This window comes from Neurospora hispaniola (assembly GCF_033458365.1).
Source record: "Neurospora hispaniola strain FGSC 10403 chromosome Unknown B0T23scaffold_3, whole genome shotgun sequence".
In the NCBI taxonomy this organism is placed as follows: Eukaryota; Fungi; Ascomycota; class Sordariomycetes; order Sordariales; family Sordariaceae; genus Neurospora; species Neurospora hispaniola.
In genome coordinates, this window is record NW_026944408.1 from 3999303 (window position 1) to 4022205 (window position 22903).

A 22903-nucleotide genomic window follows, 5' to 3' on the forward strand; every position below is an offset into this window, starting at 1 on the left:
AAGGCCTTGATAACACTGCCTGTTATGTGTACGTATGTGCGTATGATGTATGTACCTTATTCCTTTTTTCAACATCATTGGAAAATGGACGACGGTGTAAAATGTCTCGGGAGCAGGTGTGTATATGCATGTTCCTATCTCTGCCCAGTCAACCGGGTCCCGGCAATGGGTTTGTTTAGGGTTCGATTGGTGTCAAATAAAGCCCAGCCCAATACAATGAGTTTTACGCCGTATATCTAGCAGTTCTCACTTGTGACATATTCTTTACCTTGACTATAGATGTTCTCGACATGTCAGACACCTACAAAGACCGCAAATAATGATCCCATGAATTTTAATGTGATCTTTGCCGTAAGCCGAATCCCCATTCACTTGAAGCACAGGCGCGACATTAGGTATGAGCGCCTTCTGCCACCCCGCATATTTGCAGTCTCAGTTTCCTATAATGTTGTTCAAACCCCAGCTTGCATCCAAAGTCTATCGTGCACATGGGTAGACGCCGACGGAGCCGATATAAGATCGGCATGGAGGAAGATCCGTACGCAATGCCGCCATCATCGATCAGCTCAATTGATGCTGCTGCGTAGTCTTGTTGTTTGAATTTCAACGTTTCCATTCAGATCTTCATAAGAGTCTTTTTGCCTGGGCTAGCTTGAGAGGGACAACAACCCCTAAAATATACCATAGTGTACATTACTTACGACTCGCACAGTTTACGCCACTACGGCGTGGCGGACAAGGTCGTCATCACTGCAACCGAATGTCGTGACTGGGGAACCCGACCGCTTCGCTTGTGTCGGCCCATCACATATACCACAGTAATCTTGGAGGGCGGATGTCGTATGAAACTAACGGGTATGCAAGAAACGGAGCGAAGATCTCCAGATAAGTGCGCAGCCTCGGATTCGACACATAGCAATTCTATAACAGGACTACCTACATCTGGTAGTCGAAGTATATATTTCACAGCTTTATCGCCAACAGTGGTCAATCTTTCACGGTTTCGGGTATGTACCACATAACAATGAATAGAAGAAAGGGTATATTGCAGGTTGAATCAGAAGTTTAGCATTCTCAAAGCCCACGAAGTCGTCAAGGTAAGTAGCTTTCACATATCCAAACAGGCTACTGTAAGGCCCTCTGTCGTCAGTAGCCAAACTGCAACCTGCGCGGAAACCAAGAGCTGAATCAGAAGAGATCCCCGCCAGTGTCTCGAAGACGACGAGGGGCCAGTCGCTCTGTGTATTTTGATAGAAGGGAACGTTGCGGTCGATGGCATATATCAGTGCGGCTGACTAAAAGCGAAGACAGTCGCGGGCGGTTGGTTGGTATTGATGAACGATCTTTACATAACCAGGCAGCACGAGTTCTGCTTCTTCGCACTCTGGTAGAACATCTTGCTCTGCGCACTCAAATCGGAACTCTTGGCAACCAGGTCGTCGAGCTTCTCGCCTCGTTGCAAAACCTAAAACTAGGTTAGCATGTTATATAGAGCATTGCTACCCTCTGTGAATGGACATACGCTATCAATAGCCTTGTGTAGGACGATCTTGGTCTCGTCGAGCTCCTGCTGGATCTTTGCAATGCTGCTCGCGTTGTTGGCATCTTGGTAGTCGCGGAGGTACTGCTCAATGGCCGGGAAAGGGATGTCGCCGTCGTTCTTGGCGGCGTTTATCGTGGCAACCGGCTTCTCCGAGAGAAACTGGTCCATGAGCTTGGAAAGGACACTGTGGGCGGCGATAGGAGGGTAGTCCTTGGTGATGACGACACCGCAAACACCCTCGGAGCGGGCATAGGCGTGGATAATATAATCTGTTCGGACACCACCTTGTCAGCTAGGCACATGTATGCGAGCAGAGAGTTCACCATAGACGCACCTTGCTCCTCAACACTTTGCCTCTGGCCAGGCTTCGTCCTCTCTGCGACAGTCCTGCTGATCATGGTCATGAAGTTCTTGTATTGGTCTCGTGTGAACCTGGAGAAGTCGCTAAGCTCGTGGGCACCGCAGAGCTGCACCGCAGGCTGCTCGGTGTTTTTGTAGATCTTGTTCGCGGTCAGCAGGTACCTTCTTGTACCCCCTATGAAAACAGCCGTATCTTACACCAATGTAGTAGAGCTTCATGGTGGCGGTGTTTGAAATGTCCCCGAGGTTTTGTTGTGGCCGTGTTTCAGAGCTTTGGCGCAAATCAGACGAGTATCGCTGTTGATGGTTCCTGACTGTACACGATGATGTTGATGTCTCGCGTTGGTATAGAGAGAGCCGATGTGATGGCGTGGGGAGCAATGAGGTCTGGAATTACCGAATCGTAGGCTTCGTCGTTAGATTAGGTTATGGATTGTGAGTTGCGATGGCTTGGTCAAGGAAGCACGTCGCTGTGTCGGTCGTGGTTCGGGCTCGACGATGGTCGATGGATTAGGGGTAAAGGTTTGATAGACGACGCGCGATCGATGGCGGCAATGGCGATGCGATGAGGTATCGATGGAATCAAGCTGTTGTTGTTCGAGGCTGAATGGCGATGTGTCGAAGCCAACCACAGCCGTCCGCTTCTTGTTGGGCCAGGCCATCGAGACCCATGCCCTCTGGGCTGGAACAGCACCGTCAGGCGGGCGTCGGCCAAACACCGCCCCGCTAGCACATGTTAGTGCCAATGCTACTATAGGAAGACCTTGTCCTAACACGGGCTCTTGTTGCATCTCCGTGTCCTTTCATTTGCTTTTTGTTCAACCATGATTGACATGTGCAATGACAAGACGACTACTCAGATCCTTACAATCGAACTTGTCAAGAATATTTTCCTGTGACCATTGAACAAAAGTTTCCAAGGGGACGGACTGATGATGTGGAAGGTGATTAGAAAGCACAAACAGAACAAGCGGAACGCCGGCCCATGCTTCTAACGAGGTTCCCTGAAGCGAATAAAAGGTCTTTGGTGTACTACGCAGTACAGTGTTCACCCGCGAAGCGAATATGTTTGACATGCACTCTGCTCCGAGTCTGGAAGGGATCGCGGACCTCTCAACGAGTATTACCCCTATGAGGTATATGATTCCACGACTACCCAGCATGGAATACTATGGAGCAAAACTCCTTCGAGTCAGACGGATTGGATCGATGCCTTGAATGACCTTTTCGAGAACAAAGTCATCGATCCTCTCCACCAGGTCCGGATATTACACCGCGCGGATTTCCACCTCTTGTCGGATCTCGAAGCCTTTCGGGTACATATCATTTATGGTCGCACAAATGTAACTACACACATATGACCATCGAACCGCCTTGCCTACGCGTCTGTACATCACCAATAATGTAAAGCTGGACATGAATTTCGGGCCGAGACATCGCCAGACTGATGAAGCTGGAACTCTTCCTGCCAAAAGTTGACCTTGAAGGAACGACAACCATCAAGACCCGTAGTCGTAGTGTATGTAGTGACGAGGAGATGGCTCAAAGAGGAAAACCAATCCGTAGTGTAGTGTAGTGTAGTGTAGTGTAGACCAGCCTAGGAAAGAGACAAGGGGGGGTTCGTGAAGTGGCCGGCACATGCGTTCCTCCTTCCACACCCAGATTTTGACGCCGGCGATGCCTGTGGTGCTCCACCGCTTTTTGCACCGATTAGGACAAGCCCAGTGAGCTGTGGCTCTTCGCCATTCGTTTCCCCAGCGATCTCACTCTGCCGTCGCGGTGCCGTTCGCTTGTGAGATGGAAGAGGAACGGGCGGGATGCTGGGGGACGTTGGGACGGCGACGAAGCGCAGTGGACACTAGACTCTCTGCAGTGGGTTCGCAGTGCAGTGGGTGGGTGGACCCGCTGCTGCAGACCAGGGCCGAGCCAATCCCATTGGCTTTAAAGGCAAGTCCAGGGTGCAACGTCTTGCCGGGCAGTCGGGCGTAACCTGGACAGGAACCATCGTTCGCTCTTGGCTCGCTTGGCTCTCACTCGTCTGCTCCGTTGATTGACGAAGTCGACCTTCCCGACGCGACCTCGTCCCCCCCTGGTCAGCTTCTCGAGCCTCGCCCACACTGGTGAGCGCTCCCTGTCAGATCTCCATCGATGCGGTCTGCCGTCGGCCAGACTTGCGGGCTTTGGCAATTTGAGGTATCCACCTGTTGGGTATGATAATAGTGTGGTCATGGTGCATCCGTGTTCTTTCCATATGGACTATTCCTGCAGAGTATCTGTCTTCCACTTACAAAAAGATATATCTACCTGGGTAACTGTCCCGTATACATATAGCTGGCGGTACTTCTCGATTCCCTTCATCGTCCGCGTCCCTCCGACCATCCGTCCTGCAAACGAACGCAACTCCGTTTGGCTCTTATACATACCCCTACCTACCTTACCTCTATCCGTTCCCTCCCAAGCCTCCTACTGCACTCTGTGCTTCCTACACTACACTACCATATATATTACTCTGCTTCTTTGCCTCGCACTCTCTCATTACCTAAACCTGACCCTTTTTTTGCCCATGTGCAAGCAGCATACATAACTCGGAGTTTGGACACACACGGACCCCTCGAGTCTAGATCATCGACGCATCAACCAAACGAGGTTGAACGTCAACTGTGATCAGCTCTGGCTTTCTCTTATCTGCGGATACTTGCCGACTAATATCGATACCAAAGTCACCTCGACTTCACCCTGCCTTCAACATCGCCCATCCATTATATACTGGATGAAGCAATAAACTTCTCCTCATCAACCCTTGATCGCTCTTGAGACGTCTTCAACTTCGTCCCTTGCGACTTCCTATTCTGTCTGCTACGACAGTTCAACAAGCCGCACGTGCCAACATCCATCCCCGCGCTCCGTCCCGTCCAGGTTGTTTGAAGCTAGGGTATCTACAACTACACTCTCGACATTCTGTTCTGCGCAATCGGAACACATCACCGCCTCATCAGCCCACCGCCACAGATATGGCTACCGACTTCGTGATGCCTCAGTTCCCCAACAACCAGCAACAACCTCATTTCCAGCAAACATATCGTGGTTTTCATAATAACCCAAGTATGAATCGCCAACAGCCGCCGCCTCAGCAAGTGAGCACGGGTGCTCCTTATCAACCATCCGCCCAGTACAACGGCAATGGCAATGGCAACAGCCGACAAATCTCACCTCTCAGTACGTCTGGGAATGTTTCGCCAACTTCCCCAAAGACCCTCACTCGTCAAATCCGCCCGCTGTATATGCCGGCTGCCCTCAGGCCGAACCAGTACGCATCCAAGCCGCCGACGTCGAGGCCCAGTTCCAAAGACGAGGAGATTGAGGAGGAGCGCAAGTTGAAACCAACCACCAGCTATATCGGACGGGGTGCCCTGGGGCGGTTGAGCAGGAGAAACACTGGAGATAGCGGCATGTGCATCGACCCCAACGTGAACCTGGATCATTATCCCAAGCCGACTGGGGTACCGACGCGGAAGCACTGGAAGGTACGTTTCCACACATCTTCCCTGTCATGTCTCACTTCGGTGAGGCTTTTGTGTGTTTGAAAGTGACACAAGATGCATGGATTGACACGTCTAACTGTTTCTTCACAGCCCGACGCAGAGTCTACGGTATGCGATGATGCCAGGTGCAAGAAGAACTTCAATTACTTCACCCGCCGTCACCACTGTCGCAGATGCGGTAACATCTTCTGTGACGTCCACAGCGCATTCGAGATCCCCTTGGACCAAGATGCGAACTACAACCCCCGGGGAACTCCAAGCCGCGCCTGTCAGCACTGCTATTCCCAGTTTAAGGAGTGGCGAAGCCGGGCCAACAGCCAGTCGTCGACCAGCGGTTCGTCTACCTCGGATGGCAATACGACCAGCTCTGAGCCGGGCAGCCCGGTTCTTGCTTCCCCCATCACCCCCTCGGGGATTAAGATGGGATTCAATCTGGGATTGCCGAGCATGCCCGAGGTGGCCCACAGCGTCCCTAGGGACTGGAACTGGAGCACATTCTGAAGGCATGATTGGCCTTTGTTAAAGTCATTGTCTCCAGAGAGATGTCTCCTGGCTAGAGACCTCTTCTCGCACTCTGCAATCCAGATGGATTGCTCGCTTTTGGACCAATCGCATAGAGTATGTATACATTTCCTCCCGAGTTGAATCTCACCGGAGACGCGGAGTTGAGTGGATCCTCCCATCCGGCAACGGCGACCACAACGGCCAATGTTTATTCTTACGAACGACATGGCCCGAGATTGAACGAAAAGCATATACGCTTAATGCGTGACGTACCTAATATGGCACAACGAGGTGGAATTAATGGGTTACGTTGCGTCGGATGAACATTTCTAGATGGTTCGTTCTGATCTACACGGCATAGGATTCCCAGCGTTTGCGGGATTGAGCGTCTGCTTTTCGGCTTGCTTTCAGCTTATCTCGACCTCTTGGCTTTGGACGTCACAAAGTCGGAAAAGAGTAGCGTGCGTGTCATAACAAAGAAACCCTCCGCATCAGACTGGGCCTCTGGCGGGATGGGCACTGGCGGAGTTGACCCTTTGGGCCTACGCACAACAGATTGCCCAGGGTTTGCCTGCGCGACATTTCGGTGGGCTTCTCGTCGAGCGGAGCGGAGGAGCACACGACTCGCGCCTGCAGCTTCGGACCCGCATCGTTGAGGCTGCTCTCGTCGGAGTAGGAAGGTTCCACGTCGTCCCGCTCAAGACTCCACTTTCTTCGCCTTCGACGCGGTCCACCCCTACCAATCCTATCAAGTGGAGTTCCGTCGATCTGGCTTTGAGGATGAGCAGTTACACTAGATCTGGTCATGGGATCAGATTCAGAGCACCCGGGCAAGGGCCTAATTTTCCCTTTCCCTCGCTTATCATAACGTTGAGTTGTTGTTGAAGTTTTCTATGGTTTTGTTCTTGCTGTTTCTGTTCGAGAAGGGGCGCCAGCCGCGAGCTAGCCCAACCCACAGATTTGCAAATTTGCATAATTGGCGTTTCCCGACGGAATGTTTACTGTTTCATCCAAGCATGTCCGAAGAATAGGAGGACCCTTTTGTTTCGACCTTTGCACTGTTGCTGTTTTTTTATTGTTGAGATCTGCATCATTTTTGCGAGAGACAATGCTATGGGACAGTTTATAGGCGTCTTTTTTTCTTTTCTTGGGATGTACATTTACAACATCATTGGACAAATGAGAAAGAAGTCAGAGAGTCGGAGGCTGTCGATTCATATTTAGAACTTCAGATCGGCGTTTCGCTTACTGCCTTTGCGTGTCGATATTCGTGTCTAAGTGATGTAGAAGGAACATACCAGTTGACGTGTGTGAGACGGAGAAGCTGGATCGAATACCTGGTGAGTTCCGGGTACTCGTATGAAGAGGATCATATTCAGATCAGTTACAATCAGTTTTCTCTCTTGTAGTCCTGTTGCTGTTGTACTGCACAGCAAGTCAGTAGTCACTCTGATGTTCCTTTCCTAAGCTGTCTAGGACATCATCTTTGAAGGAAGAGCATACCGACAGATACCGTCGTCTAGTCCGTTCCTTACGAGTAGTCTTAGGTAGTTCCATGCTAGGCATGATCGTCCGTAAGTCTTAGACAAGTGTCTAATACCAAAAAAGCTCTCTCAAAACTCACAACGGTTATCAACTTGACACTCCCAACTTCAACTCTTCTCCATTGACATCCTTGTCTCGCCGCTCACGGCCAAGTTACCTAGTGCCAGACGGGCGGAATGCCTAGAGATGCTTACGTGCATGTTTGAGTGGCGTTGGCGTGCGTACGTGCGTGCGTGGCATCCTGCAGCCTGTCTTCGGCAGTCTGGACTTGAGTGGATGGTTTCCACGTTACGGGATGACATCGCCGGGCGCCCATGACCCGGAAAACTCGGTTGTTTTTTTTTTTTTTTTTTTTTTTTTTTTTTTTTTTTTTTTTTTTTTTTTTTTTTTTTGCGTTAATGTCATCACCTCAAACATTCCCGATATGGAAAGAAGCCTAGATTGTTATGCTGCCCAAATGTGACTTAACAACGTTGTCGCCTACATGGCGGTAGACATGACCATACTGGAATAACGTCCGTAGTTACTATAACGCCGGCATGAGACGTTCCAAGTGTAATAAAACATCATGAGCAGGGCGGCACTCAGTACACAAGAGCTTCATAATAGTCTCAAAACTTTAAAGATGGACCATGAACAGTTCTATTCTATGAAATGCCAAAATGTGCTGATGAAATAATGATATGCCGATAACCCAAGCAAAATCCCTGTCCCATGCTATTTCCCTTCCCTTTTCTCTTTCCTTATGCTAATAAAACCCAATCAACGTTAATCATCCCTCGTCTAAGAGAACTACAAAGTTCCTTGTTTCCTATCTTCGAACAACCTTGAACAGCCTAGTGGCCCTGATCTTGGGTTTGAGATAATCTGCTACCGCCTTGAGAAACACGGGTGTTTACCCACATACCAATGAGACGTGGGCGCGGCGCAGAGAATCGGGTATCTCTGTATGTCAGTCTTTTTTTTGTTTCTTTTTTTGTTTTTCCCCACTTCACCTCTTTTGTTGGCTCAGGGTGGAGAACAAGTAGCGAAGAAAGAAGAGATACCGGATGAGAGCTGACATCATCTGGCCTCTTGAGGCTATCGCCAGGTCTGAATCACGACTGGACTTGCGGAGCGCATAACCCCCATTCATACTGGACATCCTGGAGGTTATAGGGCTAACTTCAGATCGGATAGTGGTCAAAGTGGTCAGACATTGTTTAAGCGCGCTGGCGAAGGGTACGCTTGGAGGCAGAGCGGGTGGTGCGAGCCTCGTAGGTGTCCTCCTTAGTCTCACCATAGACCTCACCCTCCATCTTCTTGGCAGCCTCCCACCCTGCCTTCTCAGCCATGGCGACGTTGTCAACGGGCTTAGCGTTCTTGGTCTTCTCAGCAGCGTTGCTGCGGCGCGTGTAGCTCTCGATGAAGAAAGAGATGAAGAGATAGGTGAGAGGAGCAAGGTAGAAGACGTTGAGCCAGATGGCAAAGGTGGAGTTGTTGCTGGTGACGCAGGGAACAACGCGCTGGCCATAGGTGGCCTCAGCGGCGTCGACACGAGTAGCATTGCCAAAGACAAGGACCTTCTGGCTGTCAACAACAGTGCTGGCGGCCTCGACAGCGGAAGCAGTCTTCTCGGGGTTGGCGACAACAACGGGGATAGTGTAGGAGACGAAGGAGTGGACGATGGCGTAGGAGGCACCGAGAAGGAACTGGGTAATCTGCATGCTGGTGAGGGTCCGCTTAATGGGGGTAGGAACGCGGATATTGAAGGCAGTAACGGTGTAGTAGGTGTACTAGGAAACTATCAGCGTTTGTTCATGTTTGGAAAGCGATATTGACTTTGAACTTACCATCAGGGCGTGGATGAAGGAGTTGACGAAGCAGAAGACCCAGATAGGAGTGGACATGTAGCGCATACCAGCCCACATGCAGAGCATAGCACCGGCGTGGTGGTAGGTCTGGAGAGTGGAGCTAAGCTTGCCCTTGGCGAGGATGATGAGGGTATCAACGACCTCGTAGAACTTGGAGAGGTAGAAGATCCAGCCGTAGAAAGCAAGACCCTCGTTCCACAGACGGCCAGAGTCGAAGCGGCTGGGGTTGCCATCGGCACCGAGGGTGACGTGGGGAGAGTAGGTCTGGAAAGCACCAGCCTCATCGTTGTAGAAGACAGAGTTGCTGAGACCAGCGGGACCGTTGATGCGGCAGACGGAGTCGACGAAACCAGCAAGGCCCTCTGGACCGAAGGGGCTCACGAAGGAGCGGCGGACAGCACCGAGCATGCCAATGAAGGTCCAGGCCGAGTATACAGCGAGGAAGACATTGTGGGCAATGACGAACCAGTGGAAAGGCCTGGTCTTGCTGATGGCCCAGGGCTTCTTGCCGGTGGACTTGTTGTAGATGTTGAGGAGCTTGGCGGTCACGGCGTAGACGGTAGCGATCGTGAGAGGGACCTTGGGGTCCAACCAGGCGTAGTAGACATCATCGGGAATGTTAAAGACTGTCGAGGAGTTGGGGCCGGCTGGGGGAGGAGGAACGAAGCCTGGGTTGGTGGCGGGTGGGAACTTGAAGAGGGATGCCTTGGGCAAGGAGAAGGAGATGGACGCCATTCTGACTCCTGGTGCAACCTAAATCGAGTTGGATTCGGTGAAGGATGATGTTGAAAGAGAACCGGGGAGAGAGAAAGCTCGAAAACGGTAACGGACGTCTGCGAGGTTTTGTTCTTGCGTCTTTTGTCAACTTTTTAAACAAACCTTATAAGAGGATCCCCAACGCTTTCGGGATCGTCCAATCTCTGCGTCTCACTAAAAAGGTACTTGGTACTTTTGGGTACCTCTGGGTACGTACTTCAGTGAACTGCGGGGTCGTGGTGAACGTCAACAATTGGCCAGATGGACGCCCGCGGGATGGCGACACTGGAGACGACCGGGACTGGTTTGCGTTGTCTGAGCCTCTGGGTTGATGAGATGGTCCTATTCGCCGGGTGGATGAGGTTGCTGCCGGCGTCGGATCGGCTCGGAACGGGAAACAGGACGAGCGTGATCAGATAAGTAGAGGTCTACAAACTCTATGGGCCAGTCAAGAAGTTTGCACCGGTGTAATATCCTGGTTGCTTGGCCGGGGAAAGAGAAGGGGAGAACAAATTAACTTTAGTAAAGAAGATGAGGATCAAACCAGGTAGGTAGGTAGGCTACAAGCAGCCAGAGATAGCCATTATAGATAGAGGCGACATGTTCCTCAAGTTCATCACTGCAACAAACTTGATTTACGAGGGGTCAAAGAGGGCAGTGAGCGACGAGCGGCAGGACTGATAAGGTACCTCAAAGGTACGAGCAGACACCAAGGCGAAAATTGGGCGAGGGCATCTCATCCATGGCAGACAGAGGCAGGCTTGGACCGTTGTTGGCTTCTTTTCCTACGTACTTCCCTTGAATTCTTGGGCAAGAGGCTGGGCTTGCAGTTGCATGGCAAGACCACCGCAGCACTCCGGGACAATGCCCGTCAAGGCGCCTCGCAAACCGAAGGCACATCGCAAAGGGCACATTCCAAAGCCACCTTTCAAAGGCACCTCTCGTCACGCAACACCGTAACCTGGCTGTCTCGCCGATACCTCTAAGCATGATGATACAGAGCGCTTGCCGTTACTGGTGAGCCATGAACGAGACTTCCCAGTTGAAAATGGTAACTTGTCCCAAGGGCTCCACCCAGAACCTAGTATCAGAGAAATCCAGATTATGCCTGTGTGGTGGTTTGGTGGACAAAGGCAAGGTCGACAGGTAGTTTCCAGCAGACTTCCATAGAGCTTCCATGAAGGCACATTGGACAATTCAAAAGCAAACAGGAACATGCCCGGCCTGTTTGCAAAGCATTCAACCAAGATGTCAACATCTTCCTTGCCAGTATCTGGCACCAGTACCGTGGGCGTTGCTCTCCTACATCACTCGCCGCTGGGCAAGGGTCCACTCATACATGCACCGAGTTTATCGCGACTCCGCGAGTTCGTGGGCTTCAGGTAGGTATCGGTACCTTGGCAGTACAAGACACTGGCGCAAGTCAAGACCAGCTTCAGCCGACCCATATATTACCAAAAACAGCAGGAGAAGGACTCATTGAGGGTTTTCATTGGTTCACCATATTCACTTTCCCAACCCAGCTGAGTAATTAACAAGCTGCTTGATCCTGGACAATAGAACGCTCTGTTGATGAAGGCGAACCATATCGGGAGCCGCGGGGCGAGGGCGACAGCAGCAGCAGCACCTACAGCAAGAGGCGGGCGGTTATCGCTACCATGGCACCTGCCCATCCAGTATCTGCCCCAACGAAGGTACGTAGGTGCATGTCATGTCATTAGTTGAAGAGGCGTTACAGTGTTGTCAAGAGAGGCAATCACTTTGACAGCAACTGAATGGAAAGGAAGAGGAACAAGATTCAACGACACCGGATCACTCGGTGGCGGGCGTGAGCTTTGACGTCTTGGGTTGTCTCGGCAATGCGAAACCGAGGGTTGATGCGTGCGCGGTCATGGAGACGGATCCTGTTGTTGCCAAACGGTCGGTCGGTGATGTCAGTTTGGAAAATCGGATGAGATGACATCTAGCGACCCAGGCGTGCCGACGGCTTGGCGTTGCCGCTCCAAATCGAATCGCCGACCGGCTTGGTTCGTCCGATCACGTCGACCCTGGGCTTCACTAGCTTCCAACTCTCTCTAGGCCGATTTGGACTCTCGCTACAAACTTTGCATGTGAAAGTTCAAGACAGGGAGCTTATAAATTTCGAGACTCCATTGGCGGTATCCAAAGAAAAAGGATCCATTATCCCGAGGTTCGTCGAAGATGAGGTCCACTTTGGGGAGTAATCGCACTTACACCATGTAGTGTAGAATCGTCAAAGAGGACGCGGTTCACGGTTGTCAGGCGCGGTCCTAGGCGCTCGAGATCGCTAGGGCTACCTTACAAATTCAACAAAAAGTTTCAGAAAAAGGCAGCCTCTTTACCCCGCCATTTGATCCACATCTCCCCAACAACAGTTGGAAAGAGCTTGCATTTCATGCACTGTAACTCTGCGCGCCTCACTAAAACTAGGTACCTCTACGGACACTACACACACGCGTCTGGGGCTGTGGCAGGCAAGCAAGATGTCGCAAGGCGGAAGGTCTCGTGCCTGGGGCTCAGAAGGCAAGTGGAAGGTAGCACGCCGCAAATCTTGGCATCAGGTTTGGGTTTCTGTTGAATGACACCGTTCGTACAAACTACAAACACAAGGTGAACCCCCGCTACGACTTTTTCAATTTTTTTTTTATTATTTTTTTTTTATTGCGACTGTCGCCTCCCCCACAACGTCGGCAATGGTTTGTCGTCAAGAAAGGTGAGAAAGGGGACGTGAGGATTCCCCAGACGAGACAAAAAGTCAACAGTTCGACAAGCACGTGAAAGGAACATGGATCCAAGAGCAAAAGTGCTGTCAAACGCCCACGCCTTTGATCGCCAGTTTTCTCCAGAACAACGTCCACTTCCCCCGCATTCCTTCCGTGGCCGTGCTCCTCCCGTTCCCGCGTGGGTATCACAAGGATATTGAGCCGTGAAGGAGAAGATCTGGATTGCACATGGTTCCCGCAAGGTGAGCCGCTTGGGCGTACTATTGTGTCTTTTTGTGTATCCAAAGTTTGAGGTACACTAAAACTCCCTTCTTGACAAGCAACATCTGATTGCCGTTCGACGAAGAAAAGGTGATAGCTGCTTCCAATAACAATGGCCGTCCGTTATGAGCAGTTGGAACAAGGTCGTGAATTTAAGGTCTTTTCTGCATGGGCAATGCTGCACTTTGCCTGTATGTATTGACCAGAAGTTCATTTCCAGCAAAAGAAACTCCGTCGCTATGCCAAAGAAGGACTTGGACTTATGCCCAGCCTTGGCGACGATACCCTCAAGGGTCTCAGCGTAGGAATGTTGCCTCACCTCCAGTCGTACTTGTCCAACCGAGGTATGCACGGACACTCTTCCAGTCTTGTGTAACCATGTGTCCACGAGCGACGAGAGGGTTCAGATGAGGGGTGAAAAAAGGGGGACGGGACAAGAGGGAGAATTAAGCTTAAGGTCTGATGATGCACGTTTGACACCATTCCCATCTCCATCTCGTCCGATCTGGTGTTGCTGCAATTCCGTCGCGTCTTGATCGCATTTTCCAAGATCTAAACGCTTAAAATGGCCTCTTCTGTATCCGGCCCCACTCCGCCCGGGCTACCGCCGCTACCGCCCGGACACGGCGATTACTTCACCGAGACGCAGTGGTGCGTGCTCATGTCCCTACTGGACGCTACTGTTCCTTCCATCACAGCAGTCTCAGACAGGAAAGATGACAAGACACAGCTCGGGATTACCGATGCCGAGTTCAAGGAAATCGTCACCAAGGCACAGGCCAGTGTGGTGAAGAAACTCGCTGTTGAGGATATCACAGCTTATCTGGCCGAAAGCCCGTCCAATGACCCGGCCTTCTGCCGTGCTGTGCGCCGGGTCCTCGGCAACGTCCCGCCATCCGCACAAAAGCGGCTCGGAGGCGTCTTATCCGCTCTCTCGTAAGCCACCACCAACACATACAATACTAGTGTTCCATTCAGATTACACGTGGCCTCCAAAACGGGAACGCACACCCAAGTGTTGCCCCGGACTACCCCTTTTCCCTGAAATATCCAGGTGTCAACAAAACAAGACAAAGATATGAGTGCTAACCTTCCAACCCTAGGACACGGCCCGGCAGCCTCCTCCTGACAGGCTATGCCACCCCCATCCAGGACCAGCCCCTCCACATCCGAGAATCCATCCTCCGGAGCTGGTCCTCCTCATGGTTCGGTACTCCCCGCACCCTCTACAAAATCTTCACTGCCATCGCCAAAGTACTTTGGCTCCAGACGAGCCCTCTCTTTCGCACCGTCACCGGCTACCCGGATGTGCCAATAAACTGGAATCCAGGCCCCACAGAGGACTTTGGATTTCTGCAATTCGACACTTCTGTTAGTGAACCCGCCACTGTCGACACCGACGTGGTCATCATCGGCTCTGGCTGCGGCGGCGGCGTGTGCGCCAAAGTTCTCGCCGAAGCGGGGCACCGCGTTCTCGTCGTCGACAAGGGGTATTACTTTAATCCGTCACAGCTGCCCATGCCCATGGAGCAGAGCGGGTTTCATCTATTCGAAAACAACGGGCTCGTCAATAGTGTTGATGGCTCCCTCAACACCGTGGCGGGGTCGTGCTGGGGCGGCGGCGGTAGTGTCAACTGGAGCGTTAGCCTGCAGACGCCGGGGTATGTGAGGAAGGAGTGGTCGGAGCAGCACGGCTTGCCGTTTTTCGAGAGCGCCGAGTTTCAGAACTGCTTGGATCGCGTGTACGAGTTCATGGGCGTTGTAAGTGGTGACAAAGTGAGGACAACCTATCGGGGGCAGAAGCTGCTGGAAGGGAGCAGGAAGCTGGGCTACGAGGCGCACGTGTGTCCCCAGAATAACGGCGGGAAGGAACACTGGTGTGGGCATTGCCCTTTGGGTTGTGGTAGCGCGGAGAAGCAGGGGCCGGCGGTCAGTTGGCTGCCGGCGGCGGCGAAAAAGGGGGCTACCTTCATGGAAGGTTTTTCGGTGGACAAGATTTTGTGGGATGAGTCTTCTTCGTCGTCGTCGTGGTTCGGATCAGGAGGGAAGAAGAAGGCGGTGGGCGTGGAGGGAACATGGACTGCGAGGGATACTAATGGGGGAGTGATTGGGGAACGGCAGACAAGAAAGGTCGTTATCAAGGCGAAGAAGGTCATTGTTTCTGCTGGAACGCTTAACAGTCCTTTGATTCTTCACAGGAGCGGGTTGAATGTGAGTGCTCACCAACGACTGGTTGTGTTTAATCAAGAGGATTTGGGAGACTCACAATCTGAACAGAACCACCATATTGGCCGCAACCTCCATGTCCATCCCGTTAAATTCATCGGCGCTTACTATGAGGATGATGTGAATCCCTGGGAAGGTAAGTCTCCAGCATCGTCTCGCCACTTGCAGCATTCTCATAACTAACCACAATGCGGACCATAGGTGGCGTCATCACCACCATCTGCACCGCCTTTGAGAACCTCGACGGCCAAGGCCACGGCGTTAAGTTAGAAGACACGTGCATGCTTGTACGTATTCCCTCTTCCCTTCGTCCTCCTTTACTTATCACCCCATCCCTTGTTCTCTTCAAACCCCTCACCATACTAACCCTTCGCTCCCAACCAGCCTCACTCAATTCTATCCCAAGTCCCCTGGCGCGGCGCCCTCTCCTGGAAGCTATCCTGCTTGCGCTACCCACAATTAAGCGCGTGGCTTTCTCTTTCGCGCGACCGGGACACCGGCCGAGTTTACGCCGACCCGGTGACCGGGAAACTCTGCATCGAGTACACCATCTCGTCCTTCGACGCGAGCCTCAACTTCGAGGGAATCATCGCTTTGGCAAAAATTGCCTATGTCACGGGTGCGAGCGAGATTGATCCTTTCTTGCCGGGGGTGGAACCTTTTGTTCGATCCTCCCCCGGTACTCCTTCCATCCCAACTGAAGAAGCGAAGGAGGAAGATTACGATAAGGGAGTCAAGGACCCTCTATTTGAGAAGTGGTTATCCACTCTCCTCCACCAAAGGGATAACGCACCAATTTGCCCGCCTTATATATCGGCGCACCAGATGAGCACGTGCAGGATGAGTAGCAAGCCGGAAAACGGCGTGGTGGATCCTAAGGGGAAGGTTTGGGGCACCGAGGGTTTGTATGTAGCGGATGCCAGCGTGTTTCCGAGTGCGAGTGGTGTGAATCCAATGGTTACGAACATGGCGATTGCGGATTGGATTGCGAATGGGGTGGCGAGGGATTTGGGGAAGAAGACCTGAAAAGAGGGTTTAGATGAGCAGGAAGGACGAAGGAAAAGGTATGTAGAGACCTGTGAGGTGGCAGATAACCGCGGGATTAATGAGTGTGGTGATGAGTTATATGGCTTTCAAGGTGATGTTAAGGTTGACGGATAAGTGGTGGTTTGGCAGGAAGTTTTCTTGTCGCAGTGGTGTGTTTTGCTTTTGCTCTAGTGCTCGAGTTTGATTTTCCCGAGCTTTGCAATATTAATCGTATGCCAGTAGTTAAAGAGCAACTCATGATCCGGTGTATTTTCTGCATGACATAACGCTGATAGCATTGCCTGGCAACCGCATCTCCCAAACGCATCCACTAGGTAAATAGGACCGTCATGCGAAAAGAAACTGATACTCAGAGGCAAGAATTGCAACCGGTAACATCCATCACGACTACTAAGAAAAATGTATCCTCTCCTCGTGTTCTCCTATTCTATCCATAAAACCAAACGTCAACTCGTCAACCCGTCATCCTCCTCTTCGTCATCCCCATCCTGATCATTCCTGCCTTTCCACCTCTTCCCGAATTACTTCCTCTCCTCGACCAGCGAGGTGTTCCATCCTACGCCCCAACAGCGCCGCCGTTCTTAACAACCTCCACTTCCCCAACCACTGCTTCACTTCCAACCGTGGCCCCAGGCCCCTCATACTTCCCCAGCCTCGCCACCAACATGGTATTCTGCCTCTGCAACTCGCCCACCTGCTCTCTCAACATCTCCATCTGCCTCAACGCCAGATCCCTCTCCGCTTTAACCTTCTCCATCTCCCTCAGCACATTAGCTTTTTCTTCCTTTTCAGCCGCCTTCCTCAGCTTCTCCTTCGCTTTCCGCTCCTCCCGCAGCCGGTGCTGCTCCAACCGCGTCAGCTCGCGCTGGTACTTCTCTTCCTGCTTCGCGAGCTCGCGCTCGTGCTTCTCGCGTAGTTTGGCGAGCCGGGCGTCCTCGTGCACCGCCTTGCTGCTTTTGTTGTGCTTGGAGGCGGTGTCATCATCGAGGGCAGCGGCAGCCGCCGCGGCGGCGAGTCCCTTCTCTTCCTGTTCGCGCCGCTTGGCGGCTTGTTTGGCTTGGAGACGGTGCAGTTTCTCTTCGGCCTTGCGGTGGCGCTCCTCGAGCTTGCGGACTTCTCTTTCGTGCTTTTCGCGCCGCGCGGAGTAGTGGTCGGGGAGATGAATGCTGCCGTTGTCGCCGGTAACGGTGGGCTGAAGAGAAGAGGCGGATTCGGTGGCGGAGAGTTCGGAGCGGATGGACGTCGCGCTAGTGGGATCGTTGGAGAGGTCGCCATTGCCGTTAACGGTGAAGGACTGACCGGATGCGTTGATGGGGTGGCCTTCTCCTTCTGTGGCGGAGACGAAGCTGCGGATGGAGGACACATCGCTTTCGATGTCAGAGGAAGAGATGGAGGAGGCGAGTGAAGCGGTGTCATCGTCGGTGTTGTTGTTGGTAGTGCCGGCGAAGTTGGCCACTTTGTTGGCTACGGCATTGCCTGCTGCGCCGAGAGCACCGGTCAACATACCGTAGAGACCACTCGACTGCGAAGCAGGGGCTTCTTCCTCGACAGCCTCTGTCTCTCGTAACGGAGATTGGGCATGGTCGGCCTTATCGACACCAGCAGCTCTTTTCTGTTGTACGGTAACGCCCTTGCGCTGAATGTCGTCTGGTGCCGTTGTAGCTGCAGCAGGTTGCGAGACAGCCTGTGCTGTTTGCTCCAGCACCTCTTCGCCATCACTTTCGGTAAGCTCTTCGATACTTTTGGTTGACAGCCAATCTAGTAAACGGGCAGCGTCGTTAGTTAGTCCGCCAGGAGTTCCTCTTTCGACCATAAACCTAGGCACACTGCCTCCGGGGTCACTGCGTGTCACCATGAGCCACTCGACAGCAAAGTGTTGGTCATCATCGTCTCCCTTTAAAGAGGATCTGCCACCATCATCAGCTCCATCGGCCACTGCCATTGCCGCTTTCTTAGCAGACCGCAGCACAGCCTCCTTTTTGAGGTCATCCACGTCTGCCTGATCCAGCGCATCCTTCATCTCGTGAAACTCCTCCCTACTGAGTTCCGAAGAAGATTTCGTCCTTCTCAACGGCCTATCCAGCGGAATCTCCCTGATAACCTCGACGGATTCGTACTGTCCCCTGATGAAATCCGACCTAGCAGGGGCATCGGGGTGTTCACATGGTCTCGACACCAACATGAACTGTCTCGGCTGCCGCGGTCCCTTTTCCAACGCATTTCCAGTAGCCCCAGGCCCAGGCATCATCAGACAGGTGACAAAGTCCCTAGGCGTAGTCGGCCCAGGAAACCTCGCGCTCACCAGGAACACCTCCAGCCTCCCTTGTCCTTGTTCCCCGCTGCTATCACCTTCTGCTCCTCCTCCTCCTCCTCCGGCGCCTACACTCACACGCTCAAGCCTCTTCTCTCCACCAATACCTCTAATATTTCCCGTGCCCGGCTCTGCCCCATTCTCCTGATACCGCTTTATACTTTCAGCGAACTCCCTCTCCAGCCCTGCCCGCCACTTGTCAAAGGCCACATCTTTATGGACGCTCCTCCGCGCGAACCAGGCGCCCTTTCCGTCTTTCGCAGAGAGCTTGTACACGTTAATGCCGAGCGGGTTCTCTTTGGTATTGGAAACTTTGCACTCTTTCCATTCTTTGCGGAGCTTGGTGGCTGTTTCGGCTGCTTCCGCTGAGAGCTTTATTGGGAGGAAGCCGGAATTGTCAGGCTGGTGGCGACCAGTTATGGCCGAGCTGGTTGCTGAGCGGGGGCGGCCTTGAGCGGTACCGGCGGCTTTCGCCGTGGCGGCAGCGACGCTGGGTGGTATCGGGATCGAGTCGACGAGGGTTTGGGCATCGGTGAACGTGGAGGTCATGAGGGCTTGTAGGTCCGAGTCGGGTCTGCCGGCGAGGTCGGCAGGCCAGGAGATGGGGCCGAGGGCCTGGAAGGGTTCGTGATGCGCTGGTCCGCCCATTGTGCCTGTGATATGTGGGTGAGGAGAAGTTGGGGCTCGTTTATGGCGGTGGTGGGTAGTCTGAGGATGAAGCTGGAAGAAATTGTGCGTATATAGCCGGGCGCTGCACAGATACCACTGTCGAGGATATGGTGATGGTTGGCAGTGGTGAATGTTGGGTCAAGTAGAAGGGCGATCGAATCGCCATGCAAGTTAAAGTGCCAGTCTGGTTTAGAATAGGTGATTCGTAGATAATATCGTAGACGGGTAGGAATGAGATCGACGACTTCGGGGTTCGATGTATAGGTCCAGTTCGTAACAATTCTTCAGTTGTTGGAGGAGTTGTTCTCTGCGTCTTGTTGATCTTTGTAATCTTGGTAATTCAAGTAGTTCGATCTGTATGGGTTTTGTATTCTAGGAACGATCTAACCACGCAGTCGTAATCAAGAACTTTACCGAACCTCCAGACTGACATCGATCCATGTTGTTACGCTCTTGGCTGGATACCCTGTTGTCTTTGTTGTTCCCGCTGCCAAACACTTGGTCTGGTCTTGGCATACACCTCTGATACATTGTAACACCGCATGTGATTACTCTACTGATTGCATAAGAAGTTCTCGGGCTATTATGGTAGTGTAGTATTTCTTATAGTTATAACTAACATATCACTAGTAATTTCTTCCAATCATTTTGGCGGTGACTTCCTTTACAGTGACATAAAATAAAATGATGTATGTATTATAGTAAGGATCATCAACTACGCAGTCTTCCAACATTTTAGTTTTGACCAAAAACTATGGTAATATTGCGATGCATTTGGAGTGTGTGTGCCTAAGCAGACTGGGCGTTTGGCGGCCAAGAATGGACCAGACGTTTGGTGTTGGAAATGACGTCATATCCTCCCAGGGGATCGTAAAGTGCACTAACGACCCCATCCCCTATAGCGGGGAAACCAGCAACAGAAGGAAGTCACTTACATGACCTGACGTCCAATGATGTCCTCAGATGCCGTCTTAACCGTCGAGCCGACAGAGATGAAACTCGTATACGCGGAAGCAGAAAAGCAGACAAAAGCACGAGGTAACACAATACGCCAAACTTCTCACACAATCATCCCATTGCTGATGAACTGTTTACTCATTTGCTTCATATGACAAGGGGGATGCTCGGAAGAGCGCCAATCCAAACACTGACATCATGCACCTGGCTAGGAGTTGATGTTGATGATGCACTCCATTGGCGTCGAAAAGGCGCCTTCTCAATGACCTTCGACTCAGTCCGAAATATTGGACTTGTGAATGTAGAAGAAAAGGGCCGAGATTCACCAAAATACCCTACTATGTAGATGTCAATGCCGATCAAGCCAAATAACTTTGCAAGTCCATCATATCTAATTCCTGCTCTCTTCTTCTGAGTAGAAGCTTCCATGTCTTCGAGGCCAGCACTAGCCATTCGTCAATCAGCTCATCGCATCCGGATTATGATCTGCTCGACTAGTTGTGGGTTCTCGTTATCCCTTATCATCTTGAATATCTACTTAACTGAGGGATTGTGGATGCCAGTAACTCCAGGCTGACAGGGAAGTTGTGGCAGAGAAGCCAAGTATGAGGCCTTGTCGAGTTCTTGTTCCCGCCTGACACGACCGCTTTGCTGAGCGACCCACGAGTTCAGACTCGGCGAACGTGCTGGCGTATCCTCGCTGTGTTGATATCCCCGAGGATCGGTCCGTAGCGTCGTTGGGCGAAGAGGGGTAGATTGAGGCGGCTGGTTGTTGAGGCTGAGGTTTTGTTCGGGTACGAAAATTTTACTGTCGCCAAACCCAGATGAGAGGGAGGATATGTCCCTCATGCGATGGCGTCGACCTTTGAATGTGATGCAGGGTGATAGCAAGTAGTTTGCATCATAGTGGCTGACATGCTGTATTTTTCTCGTGCCATTCGAAACTGCAGTCGTCGCAAGGGATTCGTTTTGCGATGGGTCGGAAGAGCTGACTTTTTGGGGTCATGAGAGTACATCGTGGCAGTTGCCAAGTTCCGCGTGGTCAACGATATTTGCTGGATATGCAACCTTCGCAGAACTCGCGTATGGTACGGGACTTCGGCTATATTGATGGACAAAATTGGGTTGCTGATATTGAATTTAGATACCCGACTCGTGTGGTTGATGCAGCAATCTATCTATTCACCTTTTCGTGTCACCAACAGAGGCTACCGACACTCTCAACATGTGCAACGGTCTCAGTCCTCTCTGATGTGGGGGATGGATGAATCAAGATCAGAAAACCTATCACAATCCAAACAACTGCGGCAGGTGCTCCCCAACTCTGTTCTGAAGGCATAAAATACATACAATCGGGCATATGTATGTCTGATTATGCTTGATTTCCATGGAAGTTGAAGGTATGCCCCAAGTCTTTGCGGTAGGTAGGCAAAGGCAGGACATTAGAAGAGTTGAAGTTACAGTGCTCCGGGATCTTAGGTACGCTGTCTTCCCTACCTTTTTTTTATCGGATACAAAAAGCATATATTCGTGCAGTGTGCTTTCAGATTAGGTATGCCTGATTTCCCAGAAAGCTTCAATCCGGATGCCCCGAGTCTTTGCGGTAGGCATCAAACTCAGCAACCGTAACCTCGGACCTCCGAACCTGCATACGCAGTTGCAGAAGTGAGCTTCACTCGTACAGAAAGAATAACTGGTCACAAGGATGAAAGCAAATAGATAGGAAACCCAACCCGGGCCCTCCTAGCAGGTACTTAAACTACTATATCCCCCCTCTCAAATTCTTCTCTCAACATTTAACCAAACTTTGATAATTATATCATACAAAAATTTCTATTAAGTGTTCTCAGACCGTCAGACTATCCAATAATTAGACTATTAGACTTGACTTCCTCGAAGGCACTCCTCCAAGTATGTTTCTCGCTTGCTATTCTGCTCTCTACTTTCCCGTCTCTCCAACTCCTTTCTAACATACTAATAGATATTGTAGGATGAACGATACTGTACCGATAGCCCTTGAGGCTAGTAACGCCGATTTCCAAACCCAGACTTTAATTCTAGTTATTATTGGTTGGGTTTTCATCGGTTACTTATGGTTTTGGCACCGATCAACGAAAGTTTGGGTTCGGTGCAACGGAAATATCAATACTTTCACCAACGTCCCAGAACTCACACAACGAACACGCATCACGGCAATTTGCCTAGCCTCCATCGTGTTTCTTGGAGTATGGCCGATCGACGTACTAGGCTGTATCGTCTTGCGGGTGCTACATGCAGACAACAACGAACAAGGCCTGCAGAAAACACTGCCAATTACGAGATCACAACACGAACTACCACCTCCGCCCTACGATGGTGGTGGTGCCCGTAGTGCTTCATACATCACTTAGTCGGTCGATATCGTTGAGCGTGGTGTTTTCGGCGAGGAGGTGATGGTTGTGGCGTAGTGGGGGGCAGGAGGCAGGAGCGGAAGATGGGGGCTGATTGAAACCACAGCGTGTTTTGCTTTGCTGAATTTTCTCCGTCGCTCGAACGCCTGAATTGGTGGTAACAATCTAAAAGAGATGATGTAGATGAGAGCAATG

General features: G+C 51.6%; 8 protein-coding genes across 8 annotated transcripts; 4 read left to right on the forward strand and 4 right to left on the reverse strand.

Annotated features, from left to right (window-relative positions):
- Window positions 1–1238: 1238 nt before the first annotated feature.
- On the reverse strand, window positions 1239–2484 carry B0T23DRAFT_126227 (Longin-like domain-containing protein). Its single transcript, XM_062832114.1, has 5 exons — window positions 2301–2484; window positions 2102–2174; window positions 1878–2043; window positions 1523–1812; window positions 1239–1465 (listed from the first exon to the last, which is right to left on the reverse strand). Exons 2-5 carry the CDS (start codon window positions 2120–2122, stop codon window positions 1346–1348), a joined length of 597 nt encoding a protein of 198 aa, XP_062694535.1. The 5' UTR covers window positions 2123–2174; window positions 2301–2484; the 3' UTR covers window positions 1239–1345.
- A 2217-nt stretch (window positions 2485–4701) lies between these two features.
- Window positions 4702–6182, forward strand: B0T23DRAFT_126237 (uncharacterized protein). Its single transcript, XM_062832115.1, has 2 exons — window positions 4702–5427; window positions 5536–6182. Exons 1-2 carry the CDS (start codon window positions 4915–4917, stop codon window positions 5944–5946), a joined length of 924 nt encoding a protein of 307 aa, XP_062694536.1. The 5' UTR covers window positions 4702–4914; the 3' UTR covers window positions 5947–6182.
- A 2514-nt stretch (window positions 6183–8696) lies between these two features.
- B0T23DRAFT_315105 (GNS1/SUR4 family-domain-containing protein) lies at window positions 8697–10082 on the reverse strand (the record flags this gene model as incomplete). Its single annotated transcript, XM_062834840.1, has 2 exons — window positions 8697–9269; window positions 9327–10082. 2 exons carry the CDS (start codon window positions 10080–10082, stop codon window positions 8697–8699), a joined length of 1329 nt encoding a protein of 442 aa, XP_062694537.1.
- A 1360-nt stretch (window positions 10083–11442) lies between these two features.
- Window positions 11443–12418, forward strand: B0T23DRAFT_419722 (uncharacterized protein; the record flags this gene model as incomplete). The annotated part of the gene is made up of 5 exons (XM_062839712.1): window positions 11443–11485; window positions 11664–11797; window positions 11872–12036; window positions 12071–12294; window positions 12353–12418. The coding sequence occupies 5 exons, from the start codon at window positions 11443–11445 to the stop codon at window positions 12396–12398; spliced, it is 612 nt and encodes a 203-aa protein (XP_062694538.1). The 3' UTR covers window positions 12399–12418.
- Window positions 12419–13407: 989 nt separating this feature from the next.
- B0T23DRAFT_126375 (long-chain fatty alcohol dehydrogenase) lies at window positions 13408–16419 on the forward strand. The gene is made up of 5 exons (XM_062832116.1): window positions 13408–14044; window positions 14212–15319; window positions 15386–15470; window positions 15536–15621; window positions 15719–16419. Exons 1-5 carry the CDS (start codon window positions 13674–13676, stop codon window positions 16358–16360), a joined length of 2292 nt encoding a protein of 763 aa, XP_062694539.1. The 5' UTR covers window positions 13408–13673; the 3' UTR covers window positions 16361–16419.
- A 183-nt stretch (window positions 16420–16602) lies between these two features.
- On the reverse strand, window positions 16603–19340 carry B0T23DRAFT_356701 (uncharacterized protein; the record flags this gene model as incomplete). Its single annotated transcript, XM_062836180.1, has 2 exons — window positions 16603–18692; window positions 18765–19340. 2 exons carry the CDS (start codon window positions 19338–19340, stop codon window positions 16938–16940), a joined length of 2331 nt encoding a protein of 776 aa, XP_062694540.1. The 3' UTR covers window positions 16603–16937.
- Window positions 19341–20758: 1418 nt separating this feature from the next.
- Window positions 20759–21386, reverse strand: B0T23DRAFT_126447 (uncharacterized protein). The gene has a single exon (XM_062832117.1). The coding sequence runs from the start codon at window positions 21165–21167 to the stop codon at window positions 20853–20855; it is 315 nt and encodes a 104-aa protein (XP_062694541.1). The 5' UTR covers window positions 21168–21386; the 3' UTR covers window positions 20759–20852.
- Window positions 21387–21903: 517 nt separating this feature from the next.
- Window positions 21904–22708, forward strand: B0T23DRAFT_395160 (uncharacterized protein; the record flags this gene model as incomplete). The annotated part of the gene is made up of 3 exons (XM_062838172.1): window positions 21904–21983; window positions 22218–22229; window positions 22309–22708. The coding sequence occupies 3 exons, from the start codon at window positions 21904–21906 to the stop codon at window positions 22706–22708; spliced, it is 492 nt and encodes a 163-aa protein (XP_062694542.1).
- Window positions 22709–22903: the final 195 nt, after the last annotated feature.